Source organism: Dicentrarchus labrax, unplaced genomic scaffold (assembly GCF_905237075.1).
Source record: "Dicentrarchus labrax unplaced genomic scaffold, dlabrax2021, whole genome shotgun sequence".
In the NCBI taxonomy this organism is placed as follows: Eukaryota; Metazoa; Chordata; class Actinopteri; family Moronidae; genus Dicentrarchus; species Dicentrarchus labrax.
The window spans coordinates 11,686,885-11,709,879 of record NW_026136715.1 but is presented as its reverse complement, the minus strand read 5'-3'; the positions used below and the strand labels follow the sequence as shown (position 1 = coordinate 11,709,879).

The following is a 22,995-nucleotide window of genomic DNA, read 5'->3' as shown; positions in this document are numbered from 1 at the left end:
GAGACACACTGTTTATTAATTAAAAGCTCAATCTCCACCCACAGCACAGCAGACACAGGATGTTTGCTACCTGCACTGTAAAAACAGTCATTAATTCAGTGAGATTCTAGAGCCAAATACTTAATGTGTCTAAACCGGCAAATACATACAATACATATAGATAACAATGACATATTCTGCACCCATTCTTTCTTGAGGTTTTTTTTTATCATTAGACATTGTTAGCAGCATATCTACATTTTAATTGTATCCACAGACTGTTCAATAAGTCAGTCGTATCATTAAATTTCATTTCCTTGAAGTTGGATACCTTTATAATGATGTATAATTGGATTGGATTTCACTCTCATATCTCTGAATTTAAATACAAGGCTGGATTAGCTAAGTTTAGCATAAAGACCCATAAAACTGCATTTTAGTTTTTTGTGCATATATACTATCTTAATTAGTGAGCTTTAGAGGTAGGCTCTTCTAGCATTGGACAGAGCCATGCAAATTGTTTCCAGTCTTTATGCTAAGCTAAGCTAACTGGCTAGTGGCTGCAGCTTCATATTTACCTCATCAATATTCTCATCTAACTCTCAGCAAGAAAACACACAAGCATATGTCCCAAAATATCAAAACTATTCCTTGTAATGAAACCTATCATAATGACTAAGCAAATGAAAATAATGGTAAACTAATCTGTATGTGTATATGTATTTATATTACATGGATCTGACTCTAACATAAGTCCACCAATATAAAATGACATCTTTTACATAAATCCACTCATTCGGTTGTTTTCAAAAGCTCGCTAGAAAGAAATCCCAAAGTGATCAGGATGAAGCATGAAGGACGTGGACAATGTATTCTTGCTCAGTTTTATGCAGTGAAAAGCTCAAAAGCACCAATTGCTCACCACCAGTGCTGCAATTAATGTTTCCCCTTTCATGGAGAATTCAGCAGTTCATATGAATGATTGAACAGCCTTTTCAGAGCCCACACTGGACTGGACTACATACATACTGAAACATACAGATACAGAGGTTAATTATGCTGGATTGCTCTTTGCTCTCTCTGCCTCCCACCCAAAGCTCCACCTGTCACTTCCTGTGTGGATCCCCATCTTTTTCTGTCGTTCAGTTTGTTCGGATGCAGTAGAAATTGAGCATAGCTGCGTTGTAATCGGTTCAGCCCAAACCATGAGTATAGCGCCTGCTTTGGTCTTTATAGTATTGGATTTTGGGATAATGCTAATGAGCAGTGATATGTTGACTTGGCTCATCATGGCATGGCGTAATTGGGGAGATTTCAATTTCACACGTTTTACTGTTTGATTTCCAGTATTTAAAACCTTCAGCCAAGTTAATTAATGTGTAAGAACCTGATAAAACTGAAACTGAATGTCTGGTTAGATTAAGATAAAATTAGCTAAATTCAAATTCAGCGCCTGTTCAGTCCTAATTGTTGGAGTTATTTCCACTTTTTCTACCTTGACCCCTGCTGCCTGATCATGTTCTCTGGGACTCTCTCTCCTCTTTCTTTCCCGTCGACTCTCACCACATTTTTTTCCTATGCACATATCTTCTTCCAGGACCTGACTGCGCTGGTGGCCAACGGCACCATCAGCTCCAAGCCACCAGTCACCCTGCGGCTGGTCATCCCTGCCAGCCAGTGTGGCTCTCTCATTGGGAAGGGAGGGGCCAAAATAAAGGAGATCAGAGAGGTGAGCAGCCAGAACACAAATCTACTCCATCCTCGCTGCATAGGATGGTCAAACACTGAGATATGAAGAGAAAAAATCTGTTTCTGGAGATGAGGGAAAAAACCTCAGCTGGAAGGCAGAGATATTTCATTTTTCATATAGCCCTGCTGTGTTTTTTTTGTCCTATTAGTGTAAGTCCTCCTGCTGGGACTAACACATTTTAGGTACATATTAGATGCACTTATTCAGAATCACTGCAATTACAGAAGGACTGCAACTAATGATTATTTTCATTGTCAATTAATCTGACGACTATTTTCTCAATTAATTGGTTAGTTAATATGGTGAAAAATGTCAAACATTGTTTCCCAAAGCCTAAAGTAATGTCTTGTTTTGTCCACAACCCAAAGATATTCAGTTTACTGTCATAGTGGAGTAAATAAACCAGAAAATATTCACATTTAAGAAGCTGGAATCAGAGAATGTTTAATGTTTTACTTAAAAATTACCCAAATTAATCGATGATCAAAATTGTTTAATAGTTAATAGTTGTTCATATGATCATATTTATCTACAGTAACAAAATGGTATGAAATAAGGGATTTATGAATAGTTTGTCATTCATTCATAACATGCTAATTGAATTAGAGTTCAAGACGAGTAACAAGAAGCAGATTTTACATAAAACATAAAAACTACAAAGATGCAGTAGCAGTATTAATAGGTAGTGAATAACAACTTTAAGAGTCTGCATCCCTGCCAACGACTCTGTGAAGCTTTACAGCAGTGCTTTGAGCTAAAAGCTAGCACCAGGATGCTAACATACTCACAGTGACAATGTTAATATGCTGATGTTAACAGGTATAATGTTTTCTATGTTTACCTCATAGTTTAGCTGGTTAACATGCTAAAATGGACTAATTAGCAGGTACAGCTGAGGCTGATCGGGACATCAATAGTTTGGCAGGCACTGGATCAAAAAACCAAAGTAAAAAAAAAATGGAGCTTGATGAAATGTCAGGGGATCACCAAAGTCATTAGGGTCCATCTTCTGGGCAACATGAAATTCTGTATAGAATTTAATGTCAATCCATCCAATAGTTGTTGAGATGTTTCCGTGTGGACCAAAGTGGTGGTATCTGCACTTAGGCTGACGCCAGACTAAAATTAGATTTAGAATATTAAGGCAGGAAATTAGTGAGACAATGCAGTCCAGATAGATCACTTAACACAAAACACAGTATGACTAAGCAGTGGCAACTTTGAAAGGGAAAAACTCCTGACTACATTTAGGCCCAGTTGAAACATTAGGATTAAATTTATCAGATCTGTTGCCAGAGATGTCCGACATTGTAACTTTAGCTCTGTACCGATCCACAAATAGAGGCTCCCTCATTTTAGCTTTTACCTTCACCGGCAGTGGCATTCAGTCGATTTTCTGCGGTTAGACGGATTTTCTCGTCTTGTTCATACCCCAAATGTGTTTCAGTTACAGATTTGTTTTGTTTGTTTGGTTGCCACAGGACACATGCTCACTTACAGAAGCATTTTGTGTTGTGTGTGGTTCAACAATGGCCTCCAAAAACCCTGCAGTCTGTCAGACATCAGCCAATGTAGATAAATCATAAAAAGCACTCCTTCTTGCCTGCAGACATGCTATATTAGGAATATATCGGCTAAAATGGGGAGAATTACATCTACTGACCATGGGTGACTTTTCATTTGTCTCTAAATTGACAGGACTTGATGTTAGGCATACTACAGCACAGTTGGTCTCTGTCAGTGTAGGTGGTGTAATATAAGGTCAACAAAGCCAGCAGGAAGGCACGGAAAGGAGCCATGGCAGTGTAATCACGACTTGTCTTATCTCCAGAATCAAACTTAATCTTTTTTTTAAAACCCCTATCATTTGCAGAGCACCGGAGCTCAGATACAGGTGGCAGGGGATTTGCTGCCCAACTCTACTGAGCGAGGGGTGACGATATCTGGGAATCAGGACTCTGTAATCCAGTGTGTCAAGCTCATCTGCACAGTAATCCTGGAGGTAGGAAGCGTACCATTCCTCTCTTTACTCCACACACCTAGATGACATTTTGTCAGAGCTCTGCTGCTGCAGCTACGTAAAGGAAATAATTGCTGTTGACATGCATGTTTTTATTTCACCAGCATGCAGTCATTCTCTATTCCACTGCAGCAGAAGTCAATGCATTTTTAGTAGGCCATGTTAGTCTTCTTTGTTACGTAATGCTAAACCCATGACAGTGTTGCATAGAAGTCCACTAGATTCAGAGTGTTGCAGAACACAGATTCTGAAGCATTATCATCACCTAACACAGGGAATATCAAGAAAGCACACACTTCCTTTATTTTTGGGACCTTCTGTGTCTTAATCTGCTGGGCAAGACATCGGATGGAGTCAAAAGGTGCAGCTCTCAGGTCAGAGCTCAGTATTGTTGGAGAGGACACTAAGCTGCTAACAGAAAACAAACTGGCCTGCAGCAAAATCTGTCCACCTTTAGACAACAGCTCTCTTGAGAAAATCGAGGAGGAGATGAGAGAAAAACAACCCCAAGCACAGTTTCTCCCTGTGTGTTCATGGAAGTGCACAAGTCCTTTTTGTTTTAGCACTGCAGCTGGACCTGACTGACTAATTGCTAGTTTGATCCAGTTTTCCAGGGCTTTCTTCAAAGGCTTGCAAGTTTCATTAGGATTCTGTACCAGCGGCTTCTTGCTTTTGGCTCCAAGATTTAAATTATGCAAAGTTATACAAAGAAATTGCTGTGACTGCTCCCACAGAAAAGATGCTCTACATTTGAAATCCAAAAACAGTATCACCAACATTGCAGTTACTCGATAAGATATACAGTGTTGTGTCATGTACACTGTATAATCTCCTTTTCCTATTGGTGTTTGAAGAATTTTATCTTCAAATGTCTCCTTGTCAGTGGATGCTTGATTTATCCAGAGGGCAAACCACTGCAAAGCCTGCAGCTCCGATGCAAAATAAAGCTCAGCGCTATTATCCACAAAGAACTCTCACTACACTGCTTAAATTATTCAAGGAATGACTAATATTATCATGAGAAAAACAAGGAAGGGAATAATGTCAATGTCATTAGCAGTTTAGTTCATCATTAATTGTTATTGTGTCTTAATGTACCAAGGAGTTCAACATCATTTGCACTTAGTGCCGCACTCTCAGGAGTGCTGACGTAATTTCAGGGTGGACGTGTAGAGTTTATCCATGGCTCTGAGATTTATGATAAATATTTATTGTCCTGTTTTTGACTCCTTAGTCTCCCCCGAAGGGTGCCACCATCCCCTATCGGCCGAGCCCCTCACCAGCAACAGTCCTCATCGCAGGGAACCAGGTGAGAGAGATTTTACCACATTAGTTTCTTACCTATAGCATGATACATTAGCACAAAATCAAAAACACAACAATTCCTATATTCAGGTGATTATGCACCTATAACTAGATTACACACTGGATTTTTAATAGCATTCCGTAGTTGAACTGAAGAGTCAGGGGATCAACAATATTTCATGGAAATCCAGTTGCTGTAGAGATATTTTAGTGTGGACCAAATTAATGGACCGACCGACAGACCGATATTGTCATCCCTAGAGCCATACTGTAAGCTGGGCTAAAAATTTTGAGAACATTGGATTAGCATTTGGACACACCGTCAACTTCCTAACTTACATGAAACTGGAAATGGTCATTGGAGAATGTTTGAGAAGGTATTACCATTGATCAAATCTTTCATTAAAGTCCTTGGCTCACTCTTGTGGTGAAACAGGACTCATGTAGGTGCTCCTTGGTGGGGGATCGGATGTTTTTTTTGTGTGTGTGAGGGTGGGGTTGAGTGGTATGGATGCCGCTGTTTGAGAAGGGACAGATATCCACCCTCCCATGGAGCAAGTCACAAGATTAGCGAGTGAGACTGGAGACCTGCCGTCTCCTCTGGCTACAGCAGCAGCCAGATATTCTGCATAGCTGTCAGCAGTTCTGACACTGTTTGTGCTGCCTCAGACTCTGGTCAATTTATGGAATGGCTTTGTGTTTTTGATATTCCCCATAATAAGCTATCAAATTAAACTCTGGGCGAGGTCCTGGTCAGTGGGAGATGGCTGTAATGAACGCTGCACAGTGATAAGGGATGTTTGTATAATTTGTCAGAGGAGAAAATGAAGTGGAATGGGAAAGGGTCTGCGGATGAGTCATGGCCTATAAGCCTGTTAGGTGTGTGTTAAAGTGTCAGAAATGCAGCCTCCAGAGCCCATCTCAGACCAAATTTGATCTGCAGCAAAAGCCCAGAAAAAAAAATTAAATTGGATGTTTTTATTCATTATTTTTACATCAAATTTACCATGGAGGGTTCCACATGGTAAGCACATATTTACTCTCACTAATCATCACACATAGCAAATATAATGACTGTCTGGACTTCATAAACCAAAAAATATTTTAGTAATGAGTTACATATTTTTCTTTTGTGTTTCTTTTGTGTGTTTGTAGGTGTTTGAGGCATCAGAATTTGCACCCCACCCTCTGTACTCAGTCACCCAGGGTGGCCTGGACCTCCAGCAGGTAACTGGACAATCGTTAATGTGAAGTCTGTGAATAATCACTGGTCCCCTGAATATAAAAATCTCTCCAGAAATCAGCTTGCATTTCTCAAATGTTGTTAAACTTGATTGCGGAGCACAGGAATGAGTTTCAGGACAGTGTGGATCTGAGTGGTGAGTGAGAGCAGGGGTTGTGTGGCATGTCCAAATTTACACAGTCCATCATCTGGCTTGAGGCATTAAAAACAACAGCTGAGCGTAAGCTGCCACTATTGTTCTACCCTGTCATAAGAGCTATAACCCCTCCTGAAACACGATGCCATCACCCACCACCAACACAGCTCTGCCGTCTTTTTTAGTCCTGCCTAGCTCTGCACCAGAAACATTTCGGCTTTAGGAATATTCCTCCCATGACAGCAATAGCAGATACTGTCATAATATCAGAATGGGAACAGCAGCCTCCCACAAATCAGCCCTAGATTGAAAAAAGTAATTGTGGGTAATGACATATAAATGTTCACGATTTAGATCACTCATGCTGTAAATGGCTGGATTATTGTTATTATTGTTGGTAATTTGTGGTGTTCCCATAGAAATACAGATAGATAGATAGATAGATAGATAGATAGATAGATAGATAGATAGATAGATAGATAGATAGATAGATAGATAGATGAAGTTAAAGGAAGGTGTTCAGTGAGTATCAATGGATGGAGAATGAGAAAAAGAGGTTAACATATGTGAGTCTGCATTATTTAAGATAATTGGGGGATGGGAGATGCTGCAGGTAGAGTTAAAGACGATGTGAAAAATTAGAGTGAGCAAGAGAGAAATGAAGCAAAAGATTGAGCACTGCACATGTCAAATATTAAAGATTATATTTTAGTATTTAACATTAATAAAGCATAAACCGAGAGATAACAAAGAAGACAGTTTGCCAAGATTGGCAGCTTCTACGCTGAATTTTACATAACATGCAGCCAACAGGCAGGGTTGTAAGATTAATCTGTTACAGCATGAAACAGGGACTATTTGCAAGTAATTTATGCTTTTAGTAAATCCTTTAAAGGTCAGTTCACCCATTACAGAAAATGCTTTTTCACATACCTCTAGTGGTATCTAACCATGCAGATAGTTTTAGCTTTATTTTTTCCCTGTTTTTTTATATTTACAGTATAGTGTTTATATTTACTTACTTACAGTAAGTGTCTGTTACCACCCAATACAACGATGGTGAGGCGAAGTTTGTTTGTGCTGCTCACAGCATTAAAAAATCCTAATGTCCTGTAATTTGCATTTGTGATTTATTAAAATTTGCTTAGTATATGCAAGAATTCATGAACATAACCTAACCAAGACAGTTTTTGTGCCTAAAATTGACCACACCTTAACCACAGTGGTGTATGCAATGTTAACAAATACTCTATAAACCATCTGTAGGCGGACTATCCAAATAAAATGCAACCAGAAATTCAACATCCATGTATATTTTACAAAATATCGTCCACCAACACTTTCCACAGGATGCTTAATCGTCCATATAACAGCTGGTCACAGTGAGGTCTGTGCATTATCCAGACAGAGTACCAGGGACACTTTGTCTGGAAAGAGATGTCCCTGTCGAATCTTTTATATGTCATTATAAATGCTGCGAGAACCACAAGCTAACTTCCATTCACCTCCATTGTACTGGTGTGGAGACAAACATCTCAGAGATCGATACTTCAAAACCTGGAAAAATAAAACCAAAACTATGGTATCCACATTGGTAGGGACCACTAGAAGTACATAAGAATGTCAGCCAGGGTCAGAGGTTCAACACCTCTCTTCTGTATAAGTTCAGGGCTGAACTATAAACACTAATTTCTCTTACTCTGAAAAACAGGCATGTATTGACAGTGAAGCACTTCCATTAAGAGGCTGCAGATTTACCACCTGTGTGTGATGTTTTATTGCTGTAATTTACCTAATGCATGGTGCTCTCTTTCAGGCCTACACTTTGCAAAACCAATATGGCATTCCACACTCAGAGGTATGAGCATTTGTGGAAATATTATAATTTAATATAACATGAGTAGCTTATGGTTAAGTGTACACTGCATTAAGTTCTGCTTTCTGTTTTACAGCTGGCCAAGCTACATCAGCTGTCAATGCAGCAAGGCCTGAGTCCAATTGCCCAGCCTGCATCGACTATCATGCCTGGTATGTATAGCAGTAATTATAGTCAGTATTTGGATAGTGGATTATATCCAACTGCTCTGGCAGTAGAACAAACGGTTAAATTAAACAATTTCTCTTAAATGAGATAAGCAGCTTGCAGAATTTTCCCTTTGCATCTATAACTTGTCATACCTGCCTTCAGCCATGAGAAGTAACTTGTCAACGTGCCTTTAGTCATGAGAAGTAAAAGCTTGCTGTCATTAGCCGTACTGATTATAAGCTCGTGTCAGTGAGGAAGGAGGAGAAAAGGCTTTATAGCTCTCTCATAGAAACTATTATGTGAAATGATACGTTCCGCAGAGTCGGAGAACTGGGAGAAAGAAAAGAATGAGAGCTGTGTTAAACATCAGTCCATTAAAATGGAAATTAACTGCTTTACTATATCTAGCAGTTCTCCGCTCAAAGGGCTTTTCCAGCATCTCAATGGTGGTTTGTGTGGAGCTGAATGAATATTAAAATGTCTGGTATGTCAATTTTATTCAGTCAACGCTTGTATTTTCTCTCATTAGGGATGGACTCCAACTCTCAGACATCTCAGGAGCTGCTTATTCCCAATGATGTAAGGAGAAGCAACACAAAACTTTAGAGTTTGAATTCTTCGTGTTGTTAGCATTTTCCCAGCTGAACAACAAGAAACAGAAAAACAGGAAATCAGTGCTCATCTCACATGTATGCAGCACAGGAGCAGGTGACTTCTGATGTGGTAGCTGCAACTGCAAACACGTCTGGTGTGACTTCAAAAGAGACGGGAGACATGTTGGCAACTTACTAATTATCCTCATTATTCTAACCCCAGACTAACCCAAGGTTAAAGGGATTCTGAGCTGATATGGATCCTTTCGCATTATTGTCTGGGCTGCAGTTGCAGTGTCTTAGAGTGACTCCCATGAGTGCTCAGTAAATCCTCTCATGTTCCCTGACCTACTTAGAGGCTGTCTGCTGTCAAAACAGCCAATAAGAAAACAGACAAAAATCCTTTTCCTCTTCACTTAGTCTCCACCAGGGTTTGATAAAATGTGTCTCCAATCTCAGAGTAGAAATCACGATTCATAGATTCACTTAAAAATAAAGCCAAGCTACATTTCCCTTCAGGTCACTGGTCACTTTAGTTTTAGTTTGGACAGAGAGCATCTGGTTATTAATTGTAGTAATTTGCTTCCTATTGGATTTCAATTGGAAGAATGAGAGAGAAAGAAAGCTCTCTTCTGAAGCAAAATTTATAATGAAGCCATTTATAATTTATGATTTAATTTGCAGTGTTTATATCCAGTATAAAAACAGCAAAGCATCCATAAGAACAAAATGTTGTTCAGAACACTAAAGGATAAGGCTGGCATTTGTTTCTGTATTTTTCTTACTGTCAACAAATCAAAAAAGACCAAAACAACATGTTAGTCCATCTTTCAGTACTTTCTGACTTCCTCAAGCTCATTACTTCCTGATGAAGGACTGAAGTTTTCAAAAACAGCTCACAAATATATAGTTTCATCCTTTTAAAAGGGTTAAGGAGTGTTTTAAAACAGCTGGGAACTGCGTTTCTCAAACAGTAAATTGAGAATTTGCTGGGGTCTATTTTCATACGCGGATTTATACGCAGTAGTGAGTATTTACAGCAGCAGGACTGTGTACAGTATGTCAGACTGACCCAAAATAAACTGCGGTGCCCAACTTCATGGTAATGAAGAAACATGTCACCCAGTGCAACAGTATGGGTCACTGATGTGTTTTTAATCGTGTGTTTTTGGTGTTTTCTTCAGTCTTTTCATGAGGTTTTAAGAAGAGAAAAATCTATCTAATCTAGAATATTGCCAGTCTTATTCTTTTACCTCTAATAAAATCCTGAAATGGTCTTTACTATAAAATTTGCTGTCCAAAATACTTCTTCAATTACGAGTATCTCAAAGAAAAAAACAGCAGTTTAAAGGCAATAACACCAATTTCACTTCACTGTCTTTTATTGTGAAACAACACAATAAAAAGAAGAGAAACAAGAATTGGATTGATTAGGTTTCTCTGTACTGTATGGAATATAGCCACAACCCTTCAACAACATTTCTAAAATGCCTGAAGGCTTTTTTTTCCCTAAGTAAACCCCCACACGCCGAGTGGCACAATGCATCAGAGGAATGAGGGAGTCCAGTGCTATACGTGACAGGGACAGCTGTAAGCTCCAGCCATTGTTCCAGAAGAGAGGACTTATAGCCATGACTGAGCCTCCTCAGCCCTCCGTCCCCCCTCAGGCCGGCCACACTCTGACCACACAATCCCGCTCTGTGCACTGAACACTGAAGGAGACTCATGCACACACACAGATGCATTGAGAAACTGCTTACACCCAGTCAGCAGTATATACTGTACTTCTGCCCAAGGAAGATTTAGCCAGAAGAAAAATGGCTGCTCCCTCACCATCCCATCCCTCTTCCTGTGTGCTTTCAAATGACTGCCTCAGCAGGAACTCAACAATATATAGGCCACTTATAGTTGAAGACCAGGAGCAATGTGCAGCATTAATGTTATTTGTATGCTCAGGAAAAATAATCACTACTGCAAGCGTACCTGCGGTGTCTCCTGTGTCATTTATTTAGCTCTGGTTCTGTCTTTTTTAGGGTTGTTCATACAGGAATGCTGTTGTCTGAGGTCATACACACCAAAGTGGGTGAGCTGCTGACAGCTGGCATCTATTGACAGCTGGTTTAAAAGCCCAGAGTCCAGTGGAGATTCTTGGTCTCAGTGGGGGAGAGACGTTATCTGTGATTTGAGGTCTGTAGTGGCCATTGTCTCTGGAATTGCTCTGAAGGCTGGTTGCCCTCCCCTTGAATAAACAACTGAGCCAATAATAGCCAGGCAGACCAACCAGGTCGCTGTGTGACGAATCAGACATTGTGGAACAGGCTGCTTACTTCTCAGGAAAGGAATGTGAAATGCAGGGACAAGCACAGCACCAACACTGTTTATGTGTGTGTGTATTTCTACCTATGCTTCACTTAAGCTGCCAGCACACACACATACTACAAGTACTTCATCACTGTCCCCCTCACTACATATCTGGCAGCATAACCCTGTCGTTGAGCCCTGACACTCTGCACTTGAGCTGATACGCAGCCCCGAGCTCTGGCTCTGTTAAATATCTATTGCCGCTAATAGGCAGGGGTCCAGGTTGGGTAATGAAAGCAGAACAAAAGTGATAATGTATTTTGGAATGCAATAAAACTTGTGTCATTGTCTAATCTACTCTCAGCAGAGGGAACGCTCAAGCCGATGGGACTGTATATTATATATTTGAGTTATTTTCCCATTATGTTTTCCATTAGTGCGGAGATGCATCTAGCTGGCATGTGTTTGGGAAGTGATTTGTTTGGGAAGTCATCACCACTCTGAGGAATCAATAACCTTTTAGCCACTCAGATTAATGAGAGGCAAATGTGCCTTCTCTCGTCTCTTTTACCGGTGCACACGCAGTTGCAATTAAGGGAGACTGGGGGGGGGTGAGTGCTTTTGACATGCATGATGGATGACCAATCCACTGAAGACAATGTAATTGCAATATTTGAAGTGGTCTGCATTAAGTCAGCTCAACAGTTCTAGTGTTTTGCTTCTGCCCCTTTTCGTCAGAAATGCTTTCACTTCCATCACCAACCAACATAAGAAAAAAAAGTTGCATTCAGTCAAATTATTTATTTAACTCTTTACTAAAGCATGTACACTGTTATCTTCAGTGTACAATGATTAATTTTTCCATCAAGAGTGACCTTTCTGTCTCGCCACTGTTTTTCCGCAGCTGATCGGCTCGATCATCGGCCGTCAGGGCACTAAGATCAACGAGATCAGGCAGGTGTCAGGAGCTCAGATCAAGATCGGCAGCCAGCTGGACGGGACAAGTGACCGCCATGTTACTATCACAGGAACACCGGTCAGCATCAACTTGGCCCAGTACCTCATTACCTCTTGGTAAGACCCAGTGTATAACTATCTAATGAATCACAGCAAGAGCAGGCCTGAGATAAATGCATTGGTTTAAAAGGGTCAAAGGTTATGCTATAGAGTGATAAGTGATAATGAGGTATGTCCTTGTGCTGTGGGTAATTGGCCTCGAGGGAATGAGTAAAAGCCTGGTTGTACTGTACGTCATAGCAGCAATGTCTTGTTGGTATTCAGTATTTGCAGTACAGCTCTGGCTTCTTTTTTTAATGAACTTTTGCTGAGATCATAACAAAAGACAAAATGTTATAGTAAATTATTGAAGACTGAGAAACAGAACAAATCGGGCCACATATAAGTAGTTAAAACAAATAAGATGATACAAAATAATTGTATTAATAAAAGAATAAAAAGAAAAAGCTTAAATAAAATACAATATAAATACAAAAGAAATGAGACATTTTCCCCAACAAAGACTTTGAATATGTATTCCCTATAACTAAAATGTCAGACCAAACTTCTATTTGTCAGTCTTTGCTATTAGAAATTCGAAAGAAGCAATGTCTGTGGTTAATATGAACAATACAGCAAACTATAATTCTTGTTTGTAGCCTGTAGTAGGAGAGACCCGTCTCTTAATAAACACAGTGTGGCAGTGATTTATGCAACCACTCTCCAATATTACTACTATACTTGTTTCCAAAAAGGAGAAACAAAAGAACAATCGCACTTTCACCCTCTGGGTTTTGTTGTGATTGGCTTTACTTCATCTGTGTTTGGTGTTCAACAGACTACACTGCTCTATGTGTACAAATAAAAATGTATTTATTAAAATCTAATACATAGAAAAGTATTGAATCTCCTATTTGCCTCAAACGGGGGTTGCAAAAAAGTGACAAAATAAGGAAGGATGTCCATGAATCATTGTTATTACACCAAATAAGGATGTTTTATATGTTGTACGGACTATACAGGAACCACTGTATGTTCTTTATATATATATATATATATATATATATATATATATATATATTGCTTTTCTTTTTGAGATTTTTAACTTTTTAATTAGCAAAATTTACTTATTTGAGGTTTGGTTTGTAGTGTTGTGTATAGAGTAGTCAGATATCACAGATGCATAGAGACAATTTTTTTTTTTTTTTTTTTAAACAGCAAAGCCAGATATATTGTCTGTTGTCTTTTTGTTATGCTAGAAATGAGGCGTGGGTTACAGAAGTCTTTCTAACTCCACACCCCCAGGTTTTTGATGCCCTGACCTACAAATCACATTTGTTTGGTACAGACCCCCAGCAAATGTTATATCATATTGATATAATAAATGATTTTAATATTTTTTTTCAGTGGAAATGAAAATGATGATGCAAAAATTACCATTCCCACTAATTGTGAATCACATTGCAATCATAATATCTGTTAAAATAATTACAATATGATTTATTTTTTTACCATATCGTGCAGCCCTATCTGTAAACAGACTGATGTGTAAAATCGGTGAAGTTCCCCTTTAATGATTTTCAAGAAACCCAGTTACATTGCCCAGTGTTGCAGCAACAGTATAATCCTCTAATCTTCCTTCTCTGTCCTCCTCTCCCTATCCTCCCTCCTCCTATCTCTGCCCTCATAGTTTAGAGACAGCCAAATCCACGGCCCAGGCAGCCACCATGGCAGCTCCAGTCGACCTCAACATGGCCTTCACCCAGCCAGCCTCCCCAGCTGCTTCCCCCGCACCCACCCTGGCCGCCATGGGCGCCCTGACTCCGGCTCATATGCTGGGCACCCCGTACGGTGCCATGCCCCTCTCCAGCCTGCTTGGGGTGAAGTCCGTCCCCTTTCTGACTCTATCCAGCCCTGCCCCCACCGTGGCCGTCACTGCAGCACCCTCCCACAGCTCCCTGGCTGCCTACACCGCCAAAATCTCCTCAGCCAACTGCATCAAAAAGCCAGAGAGACAGAAGTTTGCTCCTTACTGATGTAGATCCTGAGCACCGTGTCTGGAGAGTCAGATGAAGGACAGCTGCAGTGTTCTTCCACAAAACGCCTGATGTAGCCATATCCGCTGGCAGAGATGCTCTTGACTTTTTATTCTATGATGCACCAACAGAGAAGAGACCAATGGAGATGTGGATAAAGCTATTAAAAGTTATTTACGGTTATAGATAATTTGTGAGTTTGCCATGAATTGATGGACTGCTTTCATCGTCACCTCATCACTGTTATTGATCACTAAAAGAAGGGCTGGAACCTCACCTGAGAAACACATGTTTAAATATCAGTTTTACATGTGTATCTCAAGTTAGAGATCAGCTATAAGTATTTATCCTTCAATAAATTTGTAAATTATACTCAGATGAGAAATGCTCTACTGTATGATGCTTTTATACAATGTCTATGTTTGCCTCTTGAAGTTTTTAAGAAAATTTGTAAATGTCTGAGGGTGGGTGGGGTGGGGATTTAGTTTGTTTTTTAATAATCTGTGCTATGGTACTGTACTTTACTGTTCAGTGTTATGTTCATTTTGTTGGATTTTATTTTGAATGTGCAACTTCTTTAATCTTTATTTATTAGTATTGTTTCATTTATTAAAAGTCTTTGTTTCCTGATGTATTTGTCTCCCAGTTTTTTATCTCTCTTTTTTAAACTTTTATTTGAAGCACGCTGGCGCACAAAACACTGCCAGTATGTTCATTTGCTTCCCAGGCACTCAAACAGCAGACACGCATTTGAACCAAATCAATGTCAAAGTAATATGGCAGGGGGGAAATGGTGTACACAGAGAGATGCACTGCCAGATCCAGGTTATTTTTGTTTGTTTTTTCAAACACAGGCTGGATGGCAGCTTGTCATTCCAGTTGCCAATGAGAGATGCTTTCACATCATTGTGGTCTTGTGCCCCAAACAATAACAGTAGAATGAGACAGAGCAAACCCCAGAGGAGACAAGAGTTCTGCCTGCATGCCAAGCAATGCACTGACATACATGCAAGTGTGCACAAACAAACAAACAGACACAGAATCACATACTGAATTCACTCACTGTAAGTCCCTTTAGACAAAATACAGTGAGGCTTTAACACAGACGAGTTGTGAGGAGGATAGAAAAGGACACACAGAGAGAAAGAGAAGAGCCACAGTGATGCTGTAAAAAAAAAAAAAAAAAAAATGAAATTCAGTATGTGCATCAGCATGCACCACAGCATCATCATCCTCTGGAGAGACAGCTAGGATCCTTTCATCCTAACTCTTGTCTTTTTTTTCTGTGACTGCATCATGGATATGCAAGACATTGAGAGTGCACAGTCCTCGTTGTTACCAAAGACATTCGCTTTCAGAGGCAAACAGACACGCCTACAACTTCAGTGTTATTCAGCTGACGTCTAATGAGCGGCAAGTAAGACACAGACTATCTATCTATCTATCTATCTATCTATCTATCTATCTATCTATCTATCTATCTATCTATCTATCTATCTATCCTTTGCATCTATTGAATTCAACAATTTATTTTTAGAAAAGAAAAAGAAACAGATTTATAGGTGAAGTATTCTACTTTGATGTTTTTTTAATGCGTCCTAAATTGTATTTATAAACGGATTGGATGATTATTTCTAACTATCCGACAGAAAATCTTAATGGTTAACTTGTGCCACCTGTAGGCCACACATCATTGCTCATTACTGAGACTGAAGCAGATCCATGTTCATGACATTCACAGAAATATAACCTTGCATTTATTTATACACAGGCCATGTTTTTCTTCTTTCATGTGAACAAATAAAATATCACTTTAACAGCAGCTGCAGTAACATACATCAAACAAAAAGATATGTTTCATTTGAATATCAAAGTAAGATGCTAGTGACAGTGTGAAGCTTGAGCTGGTGAGAGCAGGGACCTCAGCTGTCAGTTTGTCTTTTTTTTCCTTCTGTGGTGGACCCAGGGGTTGTGTGACATGCTGTTAACACACGCACACACACACACACACACACACACACACACACACACACACACACACACACACACACACACACACACACACACACACACACACACACACACACACACACACTTCAAGCAGATCAGTGGTGTAGATACATTTACTCAAGTACTGTATTTAAGAACAGTTTAGAGGTACTTGTGCTTAACTTGAGTATTGATTTTACTGCTATAGTTACTTTTACATATAATTACAATGCCTAACAAACAGTTATACTTTTGATTAAATGCATTTTGCTGCCAGTACTTCTGTATTTTAACTTTTTGAATGCAGAACCTTTTTACTACTTTTAGTTGTGTATGTTCACTCATCACCTTTTAAGTTGCTATGGCGATCAATATTTGCATGTCCAGCAGTTAAGGAGCAACATTATTATTCATTTGGAGTTCAATATTCACTCTCTTTTAGCTCTGTTTTTTAGCCTATTCTCCTGAGAGAAATATGTCTCTTCAGTTGCTGAATGTGCCTCTGTGTTTACCAGCTAGTTGCTAATTGTGTCTGTCAGTGCTGAGCAGATAGTATACAGTGGACTTTTAGAGCTTATTCCCTGAAAATGACAGTCAACAATAAAGTTGTGGCCAGACAGCAAAAACGGTGAGCAGGAAATCACTATAAAGCTCAACAAAGCCAAGGAGAGCTGCTGATAAATGTATAGGTTCATCACTAGTGACCTCTTTCACATTGTTTTCACATTGTCATTTGATTCATAGTAATCTTTATATCGACTATAGCCGCTTTAAAGTAAAAGATCTCCATACTTATTCCTCTACTAAAGCGACACACAAATCAGTGCAAGCGCAACAAAAACTGGCCTCATTCTCACCACCTTGGTGTCTGATTTGTGTGTTTTCATAACAAACACCGCCCTCTAGTGTCAACTTGACATACTACTCCACCAATCACAGCACAGCAAAGGTAAGGAGGAAGAGTTAGAGCTGATAAAAGATTGTCTTTAATGTTTGGCATCGTTAATGAATTCCATACCACAGCAGTTATGGGAGTAGGAAAACCACTTTTACAACCAAACACTGTTCGATCATGCTAACACCATATGTACAGGAAAGCACATTGAAAAGTGTATAAAGTATTTATATGAGAAGACTCAAATTCAAGAACGGTGGAGACAGCCACAGTCTAATGGATTTGTCCTTTTTCAAACACTGATTATAGATATTTATCAATTACATTGATCTCTGGAGTACATGTATATACACAAAACAACAATAAACCTTTTTGGGGCGTCTGCAATAATTCTCAAAAATATTTCACAATACTGCTGTATGTACAATAACAGAATTTACATTGAAAAATTCTATACCTTGTACCTATATTTTGAGCATCACTTCAGTCACCAGTTATCCTCAATGCTATCAGGCTCACAAGAGATACTCACATACTGTATATATCTATCTTCAGGTTCATCTCCATACAAAGTACAGCAGCTTATGCGGTACCTGGGCCTCCTGTTTCGGTACGATTTCTGAAATATGTTCACACAACTGATGATCTTACATACAAAAATAGATGTTGTCTAGTCAGCTGACAACTTGATGTACAGTAACACAAAGCATCCACCTGCAAAAAAACAACCAGGAAAACAAGTAATTGTTAAAATATTAGCTATATCCTTCCAACCCACTACATTGCAATAAACAGCGCTGTTCTTCTGCTCCACAAAAAGTAAACCTCTCTCTCAGTCCAGGCTTCAGCGTTCTTCTAAAACACATCATCAGTTTTCACACAACAGAAGGTGATTGAGAAAGAGCCGCAGGCAGAATAAGAAATATTAGCGCTACAAACCAAACAACAACCTGAAACCAAAGCGGGACGAAACCATACAAAAACATCACTAAGTAGATATCTTTTTTTTTCCTTCAGGGAGCGTATAGTGAACAGAATGAAAAGGAGAGCGGCTGTCGCTAAATGAGCTTCTCACAGTCCGGATGAGAGGTCAAACTGCATTTGAGTGCACTTAAGGCAGGTAGGCGATTCCAACGCTGTCTGAGTGGGCTCCTCGACTAGCCACTCAGCAGACAGGGGCCTAGACAGTATCATTAGACGCAACGCAATGCCACTGCAGCTGTCCAGGGTTCAGCCCTCACTGCTTAATATGGTCTGACAACCATACAGAGAAGGAAAAAGATGGAGGGAGAAAGAGAGAGAGAATGATGTTTTCAATGTCCAGCAGGTGGTTGAGGTGTGGAGAGTTCTCGTTCCATCCCTTCTTCATTCACCATGAACATGAAACATGACAGGTGTGGGACCTGTCTGTCATTGTCCTCAGTTTCCCCTCAGTCTTCTTCTCAAGATATCTTTGTCACACAAAAGAGACAAATAGACTTCTTCAACATAGACTGAACTTAAAGCACTTAAACAAAAACCAGCATTGCAGCTTGGGCAATACAAATAGAACATCTCATCTGAATACATTCACATAGGTTTTCCATACGCAGGGTACGGACGGGAAATCGTCAGTGACTGAAGTTTATGTCCCTTGAGATGCCAGTCCAAGAGGAGAGCTGCGAGTCCAACCTTAGAGACCTGCCATTAATGACAGCCCGGCAGCAACACGGATTAGAGTGCGCCATTTGATATGATTCACTATTAAGGAGCACTTAACAGTGTTTTGAAAAACATAATGGACATAAGCCTTTGAAAACACTATAATGTATTTGTATTATGCATTTATTTATCAAAATAAGAATTCATATATATGAAGCATTTAAAGCAGAGAAGTCACTTCACTGTGAATAATAACCTTTCTGTTGTTGCCTCGTGTTGTGAAAATGACATGAAAAGCAAAATTAGGTGAGTTCAGAGCTTATACTGCACCTGGGATCATGTTGGTTATGATCACGGTTGTCATGTTTCACAAAACTGTTGTTGTATTATTCTCAAATGAAAAAACATGCTCACAGACAAGTTGTACAAGTGTGTACAATCAATATCAATTTCTGAACAAAGTTGATCCGTCTTCCTGTTCAACAGATACATTTCTTTTAATTATATCTAAGAGGCCACGTGGAGCAGTGACGGCAGTTGTGCCTGTAGTTTCTGTAGATTCATCGAGGTTCAGTCCTTCTATTCTTTCCTTTAAGTGCACTGAAATTAAAGGTCAACTGAACAACTCCAACTGCTTCACATAAGACTCTTTCTATTACTGCTCCTTTAACTCAGTGCAAATGAAGGGAAGAAGACAAGGAGAAGTGATCTCTAACTGAAATGTAGCTGGAGCCTCGTCATCACTGTGTCTCCTCGTGCTCCTCGCTGATGCACTGCTCCCAGGCGTGTTTCCCCTGGTCCTCCCTGTGGCCGTGAGGGGAGTGGAAGATCCTGCGGGGCAGCGGGATGGGCTGAGGTGGCAGCTCCTCCTCGGGGATGCAGCCCTCTCTCAGGTAGGGTTTGGGTGGCACGGCTGGAGGCTGAGGCCTGCGGTAAGGGATGTGGTGAGGGCCGTGAGTGGGAGCGTGGTGGTGAGGCGGCGGCCCGTGGGAGTGGCTGTCCAGCCCGGGGTGGGCATGGGCGTGAGGATGCGGGTGGGTGTGCGGGTGCGAGGCAGGGCTGCGGTAGTGGAATGGGCGGACCTGGTCCACGGAGTCGATCTCTGGTCCGCCGTAGTGGATGTGCAGGTAGGGAGAGGCCAGGTACTCGTCAGGGGGAGACCACAGGTGACTGGGAAGGGGCTCCAAGGCATCGTTCCTGATGGGGCCAGGGTCTGGATACTGGCCCCCGAAGTTACTCTCACTCAGAGAGGAAACCCCACTGCTGGCGCTGCCTGACAGAGTGGAATTACTGCCACCCAAAGCTGACTGAGGACTGGTGGGGGAGCCAGGGATCGGGTGGAGAGGAGACTGGCGAGAGAGAGAGTGAGTCAGAGATAGTGTGGATGTTATGGGTGTCTCGATCTACAGTAAAGAAGAAAGTGTCCACTGCTGTCACAACAACCTGAATTTCAATACTACTCGTGCTGCCTTCACATGCTGTCAGAAATATTGGAAAGACAAGTTACAAATTAGAGAAGATAAGGAGTCAACAACTCCTTCACTCTGACATTGTGTTTCAAACACTGAGGCTTTGTAATTATGACTTGACTGCTGGAGTGAAAGAAATACTGTGTCTACACTCAATCATCAGGCACTGCAACATTATATATTTAATAAAGTGACTTTAAGTGAAAACAATGTGTGGGAGCTGACAACTTGGAGCTTCTGTGAAGGCAGTGTTACCATGACAAAAGACGGAAAATCTCATTTTATAAAATTCTAAATGTGTTTCCAAAGCTATGATTACAATTTCAGCATCATATCTACACAAGGTTTCATGTAAATTTAAGGACAAACAAGGAGAAGAGAAGAATTAAAAGGAAAAAAGCAAAAAGATGAGGAGAAGGAAAAGTGGCTTCAACAATGGACTGCAGCAATATTTAGCGGAGTCAAAGAATTGAGATTTTAATGTACTTGCACTTTTTGTACTTCTACTCCACTAGAAGGAAATAGTTTACTTTTTTACTCTACGCTACATGTATCTGACAGCTATAGTAACTAGATACTTCCCATATTAATGTTTTATGTAACAATTACTTGATGATCTTATAAAATCAACACATTGCTAAAGGTTAAAGAGTGGTTCCAACCTTTTTGGCTTATGACCTCTTACAAAAACACAGTCTAGTTGGGACCACTTGTCATGTGTCAGATGACATTCTGACATTTCGCTACGAAATCAAAAATTAGCTACATAGCCGTTTCCAAAAAGTCCAAATTCTGCTGTTATGACTATACATATGATATTTTTCTGATGGCTGTACCTTTCGAAGTGAACGAACAGGCAGGGCAGGGGGAGGGTCGCTGTTCTGGTGGTGAAACGCATCACAGTGCATAAGAAAGTGTCCTGCAGAGTGAAGTTCATATGAGGAGATAATTCAGTTATACATTGCTCATAAGTTCTTAAAAGTCCAGTGTGTAACATTTAGGAGGATCTGTTGTCAAAAATTGAATATTATATATATAGGTATGTTTTCATTATTGTATAATTATCTAAATATAGTGATTGTTATGTTTTAGTTACCTTAGACTGAGCCATTTTATCCACAGACGCTGTGGGTTTCTACTTTTGACAAAAACTGACTCAAGATAGGGGCGTTCATGTTTTTTTGCATGTTTCATCCACCATAGTTTCTCATTTGTGGTTGGAAAGGGAGGGTGGAATGAGGAAGTTGCAATCTGCAACTGCACTGCTAGATGCCACTAAATACACACTGGACCTTTAAATTGAGATATACATCATACCCTGTGGATGATCATCACTTTTCTTCTTGCCATCAAGTCAAATATTTATTTAAGAGAGAGCTAGAGAGAGTTCAAACCCTGCTTACCTTCTAACCTCCACACAGCTGACCAATCACACTGGATGCCACTATCTTACACACTGGACCTTTAAGTAAAGGTTTTAAATAGCCTCGAAAAGCCAAACTACATCTCACAAGCTCGAGATTTTAACTGGATAACATCACTGACGTAAATTTGAAATGTAAATCTGTTGTCATGTAAAAGGAGAAAGTACCTGGTGGGAAGGACCTTGGTGGAACAGGGGGCATGATTACCCCTCCAGTAGAGGCTGGCATGTAGGACACTTGCTCCCTGTTCTCTCCATCCAGACTCCAGCTGCTGGGAGCGTTAGGAAACACTGGAGGGGGAATACATTAACATGTCAACACACATTGTGATACATCTCATGTAAATAATACTGCACATTTCAACCTTTACCTTTCTCTGGTAGGTTCATGTGAGGATCAGCACACGGCTTACAGGGGCTAACTTGCTGAAGTAAGGCACGCTGCATGTGGTTGTTCTGGAAAAAGCAACAGAGTTTTTAAACGAGTGGTATTATGTCTTGGTCCCTATTATGTCTTGGTCCCTGGATTTTCTGTTGATGATTTTTCTGTACGTGAAAATGTCATGGCACGTTGAGCAAAACCATTCTAAAAATCTCATTAACATTTAATTATTATAAACACAATATGGTGCTTCCCTACCTGTCCATTCTCTGCCATGTTGTAGTACATGGAGTTGTTGGCCCTCTCACGATGAGATGGCAGCAGTATCATCACTTCCCGGTTGTGTTTGGCCTTATCAGGCAAAGATGGAGAGCCTTGACCGACAAAAGACATGGAAACCTTTCTCATTATATGTAACAGAGATGTCTGCCTAAATATGTATGTATTTTATGTCTTGCTACCTTCTATATATAATTCATGAGATAGCTATGAAAGATATTTTCAGATTCTCATGTATCTGATCTGAGATACAAATGATAAAAACATCTAATATGATTTCTGTAGCTGTGTTCCTTACCTCTGGCACTCGAGGGAGCAGAGTTAATTATCTGGGAAGAGTTAGAGCGGATTGAGCTCAGGCTGGAGGAAGAGGGGCTCGGCTGCAAAACAAAATATATTCTAAACATAACAAAAAACATTGTTCTGTAATAGAAAACATCTTTGCTGTATTTGGTTTATATCCAGTTTTTATATTTTATCTAGAAGACAGGAAACTAATGTAGTTTAAGTGTACTGAGACAGAAGCATTCAA

General features: G+C 40.1%; 2 protein-coding genes across 4 annotated transcripts in view; one reads left to right on the top strand and one right to left on the bottom strand.

Annotated features, from left to right (window-relative positions):
- LOC127377673 (poly(rC)-binding protein 4-like) overlaps positions 1-15,015 on the top strand; it is a 34,153-nt gene extending 19,138 nt beyond the window's left edge. For both annotated transcript variants that reach the window (XM_051425778.1, XM_051425777.1), the window contains exons 6-14: positions 1,577-1,708; positions 3,603-3,731; positions 4,984-5,058; positions 6,210-6,281; positions 8,250-8,291; positions 8,386-8,461; positions 8,989-9,038; positions 12,258-12,427; positions 14,040-15,015. In XM_051425778.1, coding sequence (XP_051281738.1) covers positions 1,577-1,708; positions 3,603-3,731; positions 4,984-5,058; positions 6,210-6,281; positions 8,250-8,291; positions 8,386-8,461; positions 8,989-9,038; positions 12,258-12,427; positions 14,040-14,385 — 1,092 coding nt within the window. In that variant the 3' untranslated portion in view covers positions 14,386-15,015. The remainder of the gene's footprint in view (positions 1-1,576; positions 1,709-3,602; positions 3,732-4,983; positions 5,059-6,209; positions 6,282-8,249; positions 8,292-8,385; positions 8,462-8,988; positions 9,039-12,257; positions 12,428-14,039) is intronic.
- Positions 15,016-17,337: 2,322 nt separating this feature from the next.
- LOC127377574 (dedicator of cytokinesis protein 3-like) overlaps positions 17,338-22,995 on the bottom strand; it is a 49,318-nt gene continuing 43,660 nt past the window's right edge. For both annotated transcript variants that reach the window (XM_051425596.1, XM_051425595.1), the window contains exons 49-54: positions 22,762-22,843; positions 22,443-22,558; positions 22,174-22,258; positions 21,971-22,093; positions 21,216-21,298; positions 17,338-20,259 (exon numbers count right to left, since the gene is read on the bottom strand). In XM_051425596.1, coding sequence (XP_051281556.1) covers positions 19,651-20,259; positions 21,216-21,298; positions 21,971-22,093; positions 22,174-22,258; positions 22,443-22,558; positions 22,762-22,843 — 1,098 coding nt within the window. In that variant the 3' untranslated portion in view covers positions 17,338-19,650. The remainder of the gene's footprint in view (positions 20,260-21,215; positions 21,299-21,970; positions 22,094-22,173; positions 22,259-22,442; positions 22,559-22,761; positions 22,844-22,995) is intronic.